Below are 13,075 nucleotides of genomic sequence, written 5' to 3'. Positions count from 1 at the left end.
CACAGACTTGGGACATTCCATGACAGCCCCTGCATACGCAGGTGAGCTCATGACTCGGATGTGGGGCTCCATGACACCCCCCACATATACAGGCGAGCTCAGGACCCAGGGGCATGGGGTTCCCTGCCGCACAGCCTCAGGATGCTCCATGAGCACCCCCACACTGGGCTGTTCACGGATGCACACCGTACATGCCATTGTCACAGGGCTGCCCTCGTGTCCCTTAGCCCAGCAGACAGAAGGTGCAGGAAAGCAGGCTGCCCAGGGCCGACCCCAGCCCAAAGCCCACTCGACACTCAGGAATCGCACAGGCGCAGCTGCTCCTCTCCCAGGAACTCAGCGATTGGTCGGAAAAAACCCTCCTAGCCTCACTGCCTCGAAGAGGCCCTGACCAGAGGTGGCAAAGGCGCTGTGCCCCCTTCCTCACCCAAGCCCGACAAGCTACTCTCAGAAATGAACCTACAGTGAAAATTAAGAGTCTAAGCCACCCACCCTGTCCCCATCCCTGCCTCCAGCCTGGTCCCCAGATTCACATCCATGAGGCAGAGGTGGAGGGGCTGGAGCCCGAGACAGGCTTATGGGAGGGCTCCCCTACCCGGCCAGGACCCCGTGGCCTCACTGGAACACACCGATGGCACCCAGCAGGCAGGCATGTTCTCAGGGGTGGCCAGCAAGGGCTCTCTCGGGGTACAGCTGGGAGAAGCGGCCGAGGGCCCAGATGGGGAAGACGTTCCTGTAGCTCGTGTATGAGATGGCACAGGACTTGTTGAAGACCCCGGAGATGTTTTCCTAAAAGAACACGGAGAAATAAACACAAAGGCTCCACCAGTCAGCTGAGGGCTGGTCCCTGAACTGGAGCCCTGGCTGTTGGCTTGGCTGACTTGTGGGTGAGTCAGCCTGGAAAGGGCTAATCAAGCGCACAGGAAAGCAGGTCGTCCATCCCGCACCAGTCACGGCACCGTCAGTCCAGCTCAGACTCCCCACCCTGCAGCAAACCCTGAGCCGGGGTCACCAGCCCCTCACGACCACATCAGCTTCCACCAACTCAGCCTCATCCCGGTGGGGGGCGGTCGGCCTCACATGACCTCGTGACGCCCACACAGGGACTTCGGCTTAGTGAGGGGCCACTGGGTCGTCTGGAGCCGGAGGGTCTGTCCTGGAGCAAAAGGGCTTCCCTCCCACTGGCTTCTCCCATCCAGCTCCTCCCCTAGCCAGAGCATCACTTGAAAAAGCAGCAAGATCTGGACTTTAGGACCCGACCACCTGCCACAGACCCGCCACCAACTCTGGCATTCACTGGCAGAGCTGACGCCTCCCAAGTGTCCAAAATACTCCAAAAAGGACACAGAGCAGGGGGACGTGGAAACAGCGGCACACACTGGAGGTCGGTGCTGGGCCTCGTGCGCTCAGGTCCCTGGCGGCGTACCTGCGGCCAGTCGCCATTGGTGAGCTGTTTCTCAAGCAGACACCGGATTCCTCTCTCCTGTGCCTCGATGTCAGGATGCCTGGAGGAAGAGGAGGCTGAAACACACCCATTGTGCATGCCCTCCAAGCATCATCCTCACCCTCACACAGCCGAGCATAAGGGCAAACCCTGGAATGCTGCGGTGAGCACGGATGCATCTAAATTGACACCCACAGGCCCCGCCAGGTGCAATCAACACCTCGGGCTCTTGCCACACCTTCTTCCTAGACTCCCTGAGAAGCGGAGCCACAGCGATGACAGGCTGGGGACACAGGCCTCCTCAGGCCTGCCCTGGTGTTCCCCCCAGAAGAGGAGGCCAAGCCTTGTTCCCACCTGGGCCACTGGTCCTCATAGGCCTCTGGAGACCCACAAGAGCTCACGCTTGCTTGCTTGCCATGATGAGACACCAAGAAGGATCCAGGGCTCAGTGGGCCCAGCTCAACTGTGGGTCCGTGACTGTCCTGCCCTCAGGGGTCCCCCAGACCCCGCTGCTTCTGCTCAAGCAGACCTACCCTAGCTTTCAGGGCTTTAGGAAGATTCCCCAAATGATCAAACCTAATACGGCAGCACAGACGGGACGCTGCGGGTGCATCTGTATGTGTGTGTGCACAGGTACCTGTGCATGCGTATGTAAGTGTGTGCATACATACATGTCTGTGTGTGACCCAGATGGGATACTGCGGGTGCATCTGTATGTGTGTACGCAGGTGCCTGTGCATGCGTACGTGTGTGCATAGACCTGTGTGTGCATCTGTCTCCATGTACCTATGTCTGTGTGTGGCACAGACGGGATGCTGTGGGCGCATCTGTATGTGTTTACACAGGTGCCTGTGCATGCGTATGTACGTGTGTGCATAGACCTGTGTGTATGGCATCTGTCTCCACGTACCTATGTCTGTGTGTGGCACAGGTGGGATACTGTGGGTGCATCTGTGTGTGTGTGGACACAGGTGCCTGTGTGTGCATACGTGTGTGTACAGACCTGTATGTGCATCTGTCTCCATGTACCTATGTCTGTGCATGGCACAGACAGGATGCTGTAGGCACATCTGTACACGTGTGTACACAGGTGCCTGTGCATGCATACGTGTGTACAGAGACCTGTGTGTGCATCTGTCTCCACGTACGTCTGTGTGTGCACATCAGTGTGTGCAGGTGCATGCCTGCATGCATGTGCGTGTGTGTGCACCTGGCACATATGTGGCTCAGCACCAGCTGTGGACACAGGAGGGCCACAGAGAGCAGCTGCTGTGACCGTCATCACTACCATACCAGGAGGCAGCACTCTCATCGCAGCCCACCTCGCTGTTTCCATGGGTCCCTAATGCCCTTGCTCTTCCACCGACACTGCTAATGGTGGGTGGTTCACTTCTAAGAGGCGAGCCTCTCTGTAGGGCCCCACTTGGTGACAGCAGCCCATGTCCTTGCCCCAGGAACCGGGCACATGGCTCTTGTAGGTGTCTGTTCCCAGAGTGGCAGCTGAACAGCCCGTGGCCCATAGGCCTCCCCTCCTGTCTACATTCACTCAGCCCAGGCCACCTGCTCACAGCTGAGTGTCCCTCCTCCACCCAAACCCAAGGCTCAGGGACGGGTCCCGTCGTCCCTACCGAACGGCCATCAGCCCCATCAGGGCCCAACATGTGTTGTGGATCTGGGACTGGGCGCTCTGCACATAACGCCGCTCCTCACAGGACTCAAAATCCTCCCCCCAGCCTCCGTCTGCCATCTGCCGGGACAGGAGGAAGTCACAGGCCCGGGAGACCTCTGCACAGGCAGTCCTGCAAAGACCAGAGACAGGAGACACATCACACTAAGGAAGGTCCCAGACCCCTGGCTTCTTACCCTAGCAGGCTGCCTTAGGGTATGGGGAGGAGCCGCCCTACCTAAGGGCCATAGGCCACTACTGAAACCCCTGAGCTTGACTTCTGCAGATGCGAACTGGGAACAGATACTCCTGCCTCCCAGAGTCGCTGGGAAGACAAAGGGACATGCCAGTACTGCGGATGGCCTCACAGGTGCGTCAGGCTGAGCGAAGTCTGCAGTGCTTGGGAGCAGCGTCTCACAACCTGCAGCCAGCCAAGCACGGTGCTCCACACCCCTAAACATCCACACGGCAAAGAGTGGGGCAGCTGGAGACAGGGCTGGGAGAGAGTGGGGCAGCTGGAGACAGGGCTGGGACCCAGCCAAGTATGGTGCTCCTCACCCCTAAACATCTATGCGGAAGAGTGGGACAGTTGGAGACAGGGTTGGGAGAGAGCAGGTCAGCTGGAGACAGGGCTGGGAGAGAGTGGGGCAGCTGGAGATCGGGTTAGGAGAAAGTGGGGCGGCTGGAGACAGGGCTGGGAGAGAGTGGGGCAGCTGGAGACAGGGCTAGGAGAGAGTGGGGCAGCTGGAGACAGGGCTAGGAGAGAGTGGGGCGGCTGGAGACAGGGCTAGGAGAGAGTGGGGCAGCTGGAGACAGGGCAGGGAGAAAGTGGGGCAGCTGGAGACCAGGCTGGGAGAAAGTGGGGCAGCTGGAGACCAGGCTAGGAAAGAATGAGGCAGCTGGAGACAGGGCTGGGAGAGAATGAGGCAGCTGGAGACCAGGCTAGGAGAGAGTGAGGCAGCTGGAGACAGGGCTGGGAGAGAGTGGGGCAGCTGGAGATCGGGTTAGGAGAAAGTGGGGCGGCTGGAGACCAGGCTAGGAGAGAATGAGGCAGCTGGAGACCGGGCTGCGACCAGAGGTCTCCTGCCTTCTAACCCGGTCCAGCGGGGCCCTGGACCCTAATCCTCCTACTCAGGGTTGGAAGGCATCTGTGTGCCTGGAAGGGCCAGAGGCCAGAAGCGTCCCTCCGGCATACATGTCAGGAAACTCTGGAGCGCTGTGGGACCAGGGAAACACCCTCATTTCAACAAGGGATCTTATCTCACTGTTTAAAAATATTAAAAACAGGCCAGGCACAGTGGCTCATGCCTGTAACCCCAGCACTTTGGAAGGCCGAGGTAAGAAGACCGCTTGAGCCCAGACCAGTGTGAGCAACACAGCAAGACCCCATCTCTACATAGAAGTTTTAAATAATGAGCCTGGGGTGGTGGCAGGCGCCTGTGGTCCCAGCTACTCAGGAGGATCACTTGAGCACAGGAGCTCGAGACTGCAGTGAGCCAGGATCAGGCCACTAACTGCATGTCAGCCCAGTTGACAGAGTGAGACTCCATCTCAAAAAACAAATGAACAAAAACACCCCTAAAATCAAATGTCAAAGCAAAAAACACTCATGACAGCGTTGGGTTGAGAACCCCCGCCCACCAGAGGACAGGCACTCACTCACCCATCTCGGTAGGTCTGCCCCATGCAGGCGAAGGCCTCCAGGCCAAACCAGGTGCCGTAGGTGAAGCAAACCCCCCAGGAGCTAGAGGGAAACAGGGACAGCCTCAGCCCTTCCATCCTGTTCACAGCCGGGGTGTGAAACAACAGGCATTCTGCAACAATTACCCGTGCCCCAGCCAGCCCACCAACTCCAGTGCCTCAGGCATTAAGGCCATGGAAGACAGCAGCTCGCTCTGCTGGACCCACCAGCCAGCCAGACACCTAAGAGCAAGCAGAAGGGGTGGAGGGGAACAGCCACGCTCAGCCCACAGCGTGCTCCCAGCAGCCTGGCTGTGCCCAGCAACGTACTGAGCAACTTTCACCAGGGCAAAGGCCAGGCATGCCACAAAGGAACGAGGTCCCCCAGAAGTCACAGGCTGGCAGCTCACTTCCAGAAACTTCTGGTGCAGCACCAACATACAACCCAACATTTATGAATGCAGTGTTTGAGAGCAGAAACTTCCGGATTCCATGCATGTCCGCACTCACGGGCGGAGCTCACTCACCCTTCCCAGGAGCCATCGGCCCTCTGCTGCCGCCGACAGAACTCTAAGCCCTGCGTGAGGGTCTCCCTGGAACACATGAGATTGGTCCAGTGAACATTCCGGTAAAACGGCAGTTTATCCCAATTCCACCCATTCCAGGGTCTCAAAAGAATGAGCATGGTCTCCCTTAAAAACCACATAAAAATAAACAGTTTACACAGACCTATGAGGGTTTTAAAAAGAAGCAACTACAGGACACCAGAGCGGGAAGCAGATCGGCAGAGTCCGAGAAAGGGACGTGAGGGGAAAGTAAGGCCTCGGGAAGCCCCTGCAGACACAGCTGCAAACAGCAGAGTCCGAGAAAGGGACGTGAGGGGAAAGCAAGGCCTCGGGAAGCCCCTGCAGACACAGCTGCAAACAGGAGCAGCATCACTGAGATCCAGTGACCCAGGCAGGAGCAAACCAAAAAAAGTGAACTAAATAAAAACAGGAAAAAATCAATTAGAGAGAAAACAATAGATTTAGAAGACGAAGAAGACCCATCCTAAATCTAACTGATATTTCCAAAAAATAACCGGTTCTCTGAAAAGGCGGGAGTGCAGTGTCTACTCCAGTGTCACCCTGTGGGACGTGAGACTTGTCTTTAACCAGCAGATCTCGGCAGGGTTGATGGGTGTCGGTCCTGGGACCGAGGTCTGTGGTACTGCACATGGTGCTAGCAGACTCCCTCTACCAACTCCCCCTTCTCGCTTTTGGGAAGACGCCATCCAGAGAGGCCCCTGCAGCAAGCGGCCGTCGGTAGCCTCCAGCTGAGGAATAGGATCGTGCCGAGGACCCTGTGTGCTCAGAGGCAGATCTGTCCTCATTGGAAGCTCAGGAGAGACCCCAGTCCTGGCTAACACCCTGACTGAAGCCCGGAGAGACCCTGAGGCAGAGGACGACCTGCGAGGCCACGCCTGGACTTCTGACCAACAGAAATGGTGAAGTAATTAATGTGCGCTGTTCTAAGTCACTAGGTTTGTACTAATATTATTACTTGGCAACAGGTAACGAATACAAACAGTCAAAGTACAAATTAGTAATATTAGCGATAAAAGGATAGAACTACAGATATGGTGAGAAATGAGAAGCAAATTTTATGTATTACATTTGCAAACTTAGAGAAAAATCTACAAATTAGAAAAATTAACTACCGAAACTGCCTCAATCAAGAAATAGAGAACCTAAACAGTACTAAAACTACTAAAAGAATGAGTCAAAATGTAAACTTTTTCCAGAAAAAACTCTAGGCCTAGGAATTTTATAAATGAATGCTACTAAATTATCAGATACACTCATTCTAATCTCACACAAACTCTTTCAAAGAACAGACATGGGAGGAACACTCTCTAGTTCATTCTAGGAACCCAGAGAAATAAGATATGGAAAAGTGAAAATTTCAGGCTCACTCATGAACACAGACACAGAACTCTAAATTAAAACTGAGAAACTGCAGCCGGGTGCAGTGGCTCACGCCTGTAATCCGAGCACTTTGGGAGGCCAAGGCGGGCAGATCATGAGGTCAGAAGATCGAGACTATCCTGGCTAACATGGTGAAACCCCATCTCTACTAAAAATACAGAAAATTAGCTGGGCGTGGTGGCAGGCGCCTGTAGTCCCAGCTACTCGGGAGGCTAAGACAGGAGAATGGCGTGAACCTGGGAGGCGGACGTGAACCTGGGAGGCGGAGCTTGCAGTGAGCCAAGACTGTGCCACTGCACTCCAGCCTGGCGACAGAGTGAGACTCCATCTCAAAAAAATAAAAATTAAAATTAAAATTAAAAAAAAGATACACTGTCACATGACCCAGCCATCCCACTCCCAGGCATTTACTCGGAAGAAACAAGTGTGTTCATGAACTAGAAGTAACCTCCATCTCAAACAAAAACAAAAACAAAACTGAGAAACTGAATACTGTTTTAAATACAGACCAATACTAAGGTCTATCTCAGAAATACAAAGGTGTCTGAAGAAAAATCCATAATAATCCTCTACAAATTAACAAAGGACACAAATATATAATCATCTCAAAGCAGACAGCGGAGTTTGAGACCAGCCTGGGCAACACAGCAAGACCACATCTCTACAAAAAAGTTTAAAAATTAGCTGAGCGTGGTAGCACATGCCTGTGGTTCTACCTACTCAGGAGGCAGAGACGGGGATTCCTTAAGCCCAGGAGTTTGAGGCTGCAGTGAGCTATGATGGCACCAGCGCACTCCTGCCTGGGCAACACAGTGAGAACGCATCTCACATAAAAAAAAAAAAAGAAGAAGAGTCAATTGTCTTCCTATCAGCAATGAACAACGAGATTTTGACATTTAAAACACAATGCCATTTACATGAGCACCAAAAAAATGAAATCCTTAGGTATAAACAACAAAATATGTATGAGATCTATATATGATGAAAACTACAAAATTCTGATGAAAGAAATAAAAGATCTTCCCAACTTGAGCTACAGATTCAGTGTAATCCCAACCAAAGTCTCAGCAAGTTATTTTGTAAACTATCGACAAACAGATTCTAAAATGTATATGGAGAGGGAAAAAAACCCAGAATAGCCAAAACACTATTGAAACGGAACTCTAAAAGTAACCGACGTCAAGGCCTACTCCAGAGCTACAGGAACCAAGACAGTGTGGGATTGGTGAGAAGAATAAACACATCAATGGAACAGAACGGAGAGCTCAGAAATAGACCCATGCAAATGCAGTCAACTGATTTTTTACAAAGAAACAAAGGCAACAAAATGGTACAAAAATAGTCTTCTTGACAGATGGTGCCAAAACAACTGGACATCCACATGCAAAAAAAAATCTAAACACAAACCATAAACTCTTCACAAAAGTTAACTCAAAATGAATCATGGACCTAGATGTAAAATGCAAAACTTAAAAACTCCTAGAATATAACACAGGAAAAAAATCTAGGTACCCTTGGGCTTGGCAGTAACTTTTTAGATACAGCACCAAAAATATGATACATGAAAGAGAACATTGATAAGCTGGACTTCATTAAAATGAAAACTGGCTCTGCAAAAGATACTACTAACAGAATGAAAAGACAAGACACAGGCAGAAAATACTTGTGAAAAAAATATCTGATAAAGGACTGGCGGCCAAAATATACAAAGAACTAGAACTTAACAATAAGAAAACCCAATTTAAACATGAGCCAAAGACTTTAACAGATACGTCATTGAAAAAGGTATACAGATGGCAAATAACTATACGACAAGATTTTAACATAATGTCATTAGGGAATTGCAAATTGAAACAAGGAGATACCACTACACACCTCTTAGAAAGGCTCAAACCCAAAACACAACAGCGAATACTGGTGAGGATGTGGAGCAACAGGAACGCTCATCATTGCTGGTGGAAACGCAAATGGTGCAGCCACTTTAGAATACAGTTTGGCAGCTTCTTACAGAACTAAACACACTCTTATCACAGGATCCAGCCATCACGCTCCTTGGCATTTACCCAGATGAGCTGAAAACTTGTGTGCATGACAACATTGACAGCAACTTTATTCACAGTTGCCAAAACTTGGAAGCAAGCAAGATATTCACCTTAGTAGGTGAATGGATACACTGTGGTACACCCAGACAACAGGATATTATTCAGCACTAAAAAGAAATGTGCTATCGAGCCATGGAAAGAGACTCAGGAACCTTAAATGCTTATTACCAAGTGAAAGAGATCAGTCTGAAAAGGCAAAACTATGGAGACAGTAAAAATATCAGTGTTTGCTACTAAGGGGTTCCGGAGGCGGGGACAGCGCAGAGGACTCTGGGGCAGTGAAATCCTGTGGGGGTTCCGGAGGCGGGGACAGCGCAGAGGACTCTGGGGCAGTGAATTCCTGTGGGGGTTCCGGAGGCGGGGACAGCACAGAGGACTCTGGGGCAGTGAAATCCCGTGGGGGTTCCGGAGGCGGGGACAGCGCAGAGGACTCTGGGGCAGTGAAATCCTGTGGGGGGGGGACAGTGCAGAGGACTCTGGGGCAGTGAAATCCTGTGGGGGTTCAGAGGTGGGGACAACGCAGAGGACTCTGGGACAGTGAAATCCTGTGGGGGTTCAGAGGTGGGGACAACGCAGAGGACTCTGGGGCAGTGAAATCCTGTGGGGGTTCAGAGGTGGGGACAACGCAGAGGACTCTGGGGCAGTGAAATCCTGTGGGGGTTCCGGAGGCGGGCACAGCGCGGAGGACTCTGGGGCAGTGAAATCCTGTGGGGGTTCCGGAGGTGGGGACAGTGCAGAGGACTCTGGGGCAGTGAAATCCTGTGGGGGTTCCGGAGGTGGGGACAGTGCAGAGGACACTGGGGCAGTGAAATCCTGTGGGGGTTCTGGAGGCGGGGACAGCGCAGAGGACCTGGGGCAGTGAAATCCTGTGGGGGTTCCGGAGGCGGGGACAGTGCAGAGGACTCTGGGGCAGTGAAATCCTGTGTGACACTGCAGTGGTGGGCACATGCATCACACGTCTGTGAAACCACAGAATGAACAACATGAAGAGGAACTTGAATGTAAACAATAGACTCTGGACAATATTAATGTATGAATGTTGACTCATCAACTGTAGCAAATGCACCACTTTAATGCAAGATGTTAATATTAGGGGAAACTCGGTGGAAGGTGTGAGGAGTTAGTGGCTTTATGGGAACACTGCATCTTCCACTCAAATTTTCTATAAATTTAAAGCTGCTATAAAAGATAAACTGCATACATTTTTTTTTAAGTTTATCAAAATTATCTAGCTATGAGATCAGTATCAAAATCAACAGCATAAGAATCTAAGAGTCCACAGTGATAATAAATAAGTAAATAAACAGAGGCAATCAAAAGGCTTTTGGAAGAACACCAACTAATATATATGGAAGGAATGACAATTTGTAAGCATTATGCAAATAATTGATTCAGGCAAGAATCATCATCAAATGCTAACACTAACAGGTCTAAGTTTGATGAGAAATAGGACATTTACATAGTCTACAACTGTCTCCCCATAAAGAAATAGAAAGCAACTTCATAGTTGAGAAACTAAGTACAGTGGTCATCACCTTAATCAAGGGATCAAAGCTGCTGTGTGCTTCCTGGCAAGGTGCAGGAGAAGGCCCCATTTCTTCTGCAATGTTCCTGACAAAAATGTACAACTTCATAATCTGAATCTAATCGCGAGACACCAAAAAACAAAACACTGAGGATATTCTACAAAATAACTTGCTGAACAATTCAAAAATGACAAAGTCATCAAACACAAGGAAAGATTAAGGAATTATTCCAAGTTAAAAGGGTGTCCATGTGATAACTAAATGCAACCAACATGCACAGTGAGAAGGGTAAGGAAAACAGAAAAAGAAAACAAAAATAAAAACAAACAAATACAACCAATGATGTTGGATTAAAGCTCGAGGAAAAATTTTGCCACAAAGGACATTATTGGAACAATGAGGCCGGCAGATTAGTATTTCATCAACATTAACATTCTGACTTACACTTGCACAAAAGAATATACCTGCTAAGAAATACTCAGGCAGTTAGGGGCACATCCTATCTGCAACTTCCTCTCCAATGGTTCAAGAAAGAATGTGCCTGGATCATGTGGGAGGACAGGTAATGAAGCCCTCAGGGTAGATAGAGCCTGGATCATGTGGGAGGACAGGTAATGAGGCCCTCAGGGTAGATAGAGCCTGGATCATGTGGGAGGACAGGTAATGAAGCCCTCAGGGTAGATAGAGCCTGGATCATATGGGAGGACAGGTAATGAGGCCCTCAGGGTAGAGGGCCACCCACTAAGGAATCCTAGTCAGAGTAAACGGGAGTACTTTTCACTATTTTTCTAACTTTTTTATACCTTTGTGAATTTAGGGGAGAATTTAAGTCTGTGTAGTAAAATAGAATATTCCATATAAATAGTGTTAAAGTAACTGGCGACTCCAAATTGTATCTCAAAAACTCTCCAGGTAAGTTTAAAATCTTTTTTTTTTTTGAGACGAAGTCTCGTACTCTCACGCAGGCTGTAGTGCAATGGCGCCATCTTGGCCTCCCAGGTTCATGCCATTCTCCTGCCTCAGCCTCCTGAGTAGCTGGGACTACAGGTGCCCGCCATCATGCCCAGCTAATTTTTGTATTTTTAGTAAAGACGGGGTTTCACTGTGTTAGCCAGGATGGTCTCGATCTCCTGACCTTGTGATCTGCCCTCCTCGGCCTCCCAAAGTGCTGGGATTACAGGCGTGAGCCACCAAGCCCAGCAAGTTTAAAATCTTAACATAGAAATCAGACTAATATATTTAACCATTTAAAAGTTAAAAACGTATATTCAAACTCCCTAAAGAGATAAAAAGAACAAAGAAATTGAGGGGAAAATATCTGTAACATAATACACAAATACTTATTGTGCTTAAAAATGAAAGAAAAATCATCCTAGTGAAAATTTTTAAAATGGCTGGATATGGTGGCTCACTCTGTAATCCCAGCATTTGGGGAGGCCGAGGTGGGAGGATTGCTTGAGCCCAGAAGTTCGAGACCAGCCTGAGCAACACAGCTAGACCCCATGTCTACAAAACATTTAAAAAATTACCCAGGGGTGATGGTATGCACCTGTAGTCCCAGCTACTCACGAGGCTGAGGTGGGAGGATTGCTTGAGCCCAGGAGTTTGAGGCTGTGGTGAGCCATGATTTCACCACTGCGCGCCATCCAGCCTGGGTAAAAGAGTGAGACCCTGTTTCAAACAAATAAACAAAAAAAGAATGTTCTAGCTTGGAAGTCACCAAACAAATGCAGAGGAAGCCCGTGACGAAGTCACCACTGCTCCCCTGCGTGCCACATCCAGGACTCGTTGTTCTACACAGTGACTACAGCTGACGTGCTTCCCTGCGGCATCTCACACAATCCCACCACTCTGCGAGGCTGTACTCTTGCCCACCCAGGCAGGGAGAGAGATGAGCAGAGAAGAGAAGTCACCAGGCCAGGTCAGACAGCCAGAAGGGGCAGGGATGGGGGCTGACCCAGACAGGTGGACCCCAAGCCATGTGGCTCTAGGGAATAATAATGGTCATGAATAAATATTTAACAAGAAAATACCAGTTAAGGTTAAAATGGGGAAAAGCTAAAAAAAAAAAAAAAAAACAATGAAAACTGAAAAATAACCCAGGAGCTACTGAGTAAAATGACACAACACCTGTGTCATTACTGCTTGTGCTGGAGGAGCACGCTCAACGGTGGGGCTTTTAGAAACCTCACCAGGCACAAAGTGGGCCAGGCGTGAAAGGGGCAGCAAGCCACCATGGAAATGTGGAGACCAAACAGCAACAGCAGATTCTCCTTCAGGGGCGAGGAGGGAGACGTAGCTGCTGCTTCACACTTCTCTGTATTTTGCAAGTCTTGTTTGCAAAGAACCTGCTTTACTTTTATTACAGTGATTTTTAAAAGATGATCTGTTTTTTAAAAGGCCAATTTTCTAAATGTGGCTGAGGACAACTCGCGCCCACTTCACGCTGCACAGCAGACATGGCCAAGGGCCATGCCAGGCCAACAGAAGACCCTGAACACGGTGCCCTCCTAGCTGTACCTGTGAAGCACAAGAAAACCTCTGCACGGGCCGGGCGCGGTGGCTCACGCCTGTAATCCCAGCACTTTGGGAGGCTGAGACGGGTGGATCACGAGGTCAGGAGATCGAGACCATCCTGGCTAACACGGTGAAACCCCGTCTCTACTAAAAAAATACAAAAAACTAGCCGG

The 13,075-nt window shown here is 50.3% G+C and overlaps 1 protein-coding gene across 2 annotated transcripts in view; it reads right to left on the bottom strand.

The window, feature by feature from the left end:
* Positions 1-409: 409 nt before the first annotated feature.
* The window catches only part of LSS (lanosterol synthase (2,3-oxidosqualene-lanosterol cyclase)), a 34,892-nt gene continuing 22,226 nt past the window's right edge, over positions 410-13,075 (bottom strand). For both annotated transcript variants that reach the window (XM_011996838.1, XM_011996839.1), the window contains exons 16-20: positions 5,318-5,383; positions 4,774-4,854; positions 3,073-3,243; positions 1,427-1,505; positions 410-789 (exon numbers count right to left, since the gene is read on the bottom strand). In XM_011996838.1, coding sequence (XP_011852228.1) covers positions 658-789; positions 1,427-1,505; positions 3,073-3,243; positions 4,774-4,854; positions 5,318-5,383 — 529 coding nt within the window. In that variant the 3' untranslated portion in view covers positions 410-657. The remainder of the gene's footprint in view (positions 790-1,426; positions 1,506-3,072; positions 3,244-4,773; positions 4,855-5,317; positions 5,384-13,075) is intronic.

Source organism: Mandrillus leucophaeus, unplaced genomic scaffold (genome assembly GCF_000951045.1).
Source record: "Mandrillus leucophaeus isolate KB7577 unplaced genomic scaffold, Mleu.le_1.0 Scaffold526, whole genome shotgun sequence".
Taxonomy (NCBI): Eukaryota; Metazoa; Chordata; class Mammalia; order Primates; family Cercopithecidae; genus Mandrillus; species Mandrillus leucophaeus.
This window is presented reverse-complemented; position numbering and strand designations above follow the sequence as displayed.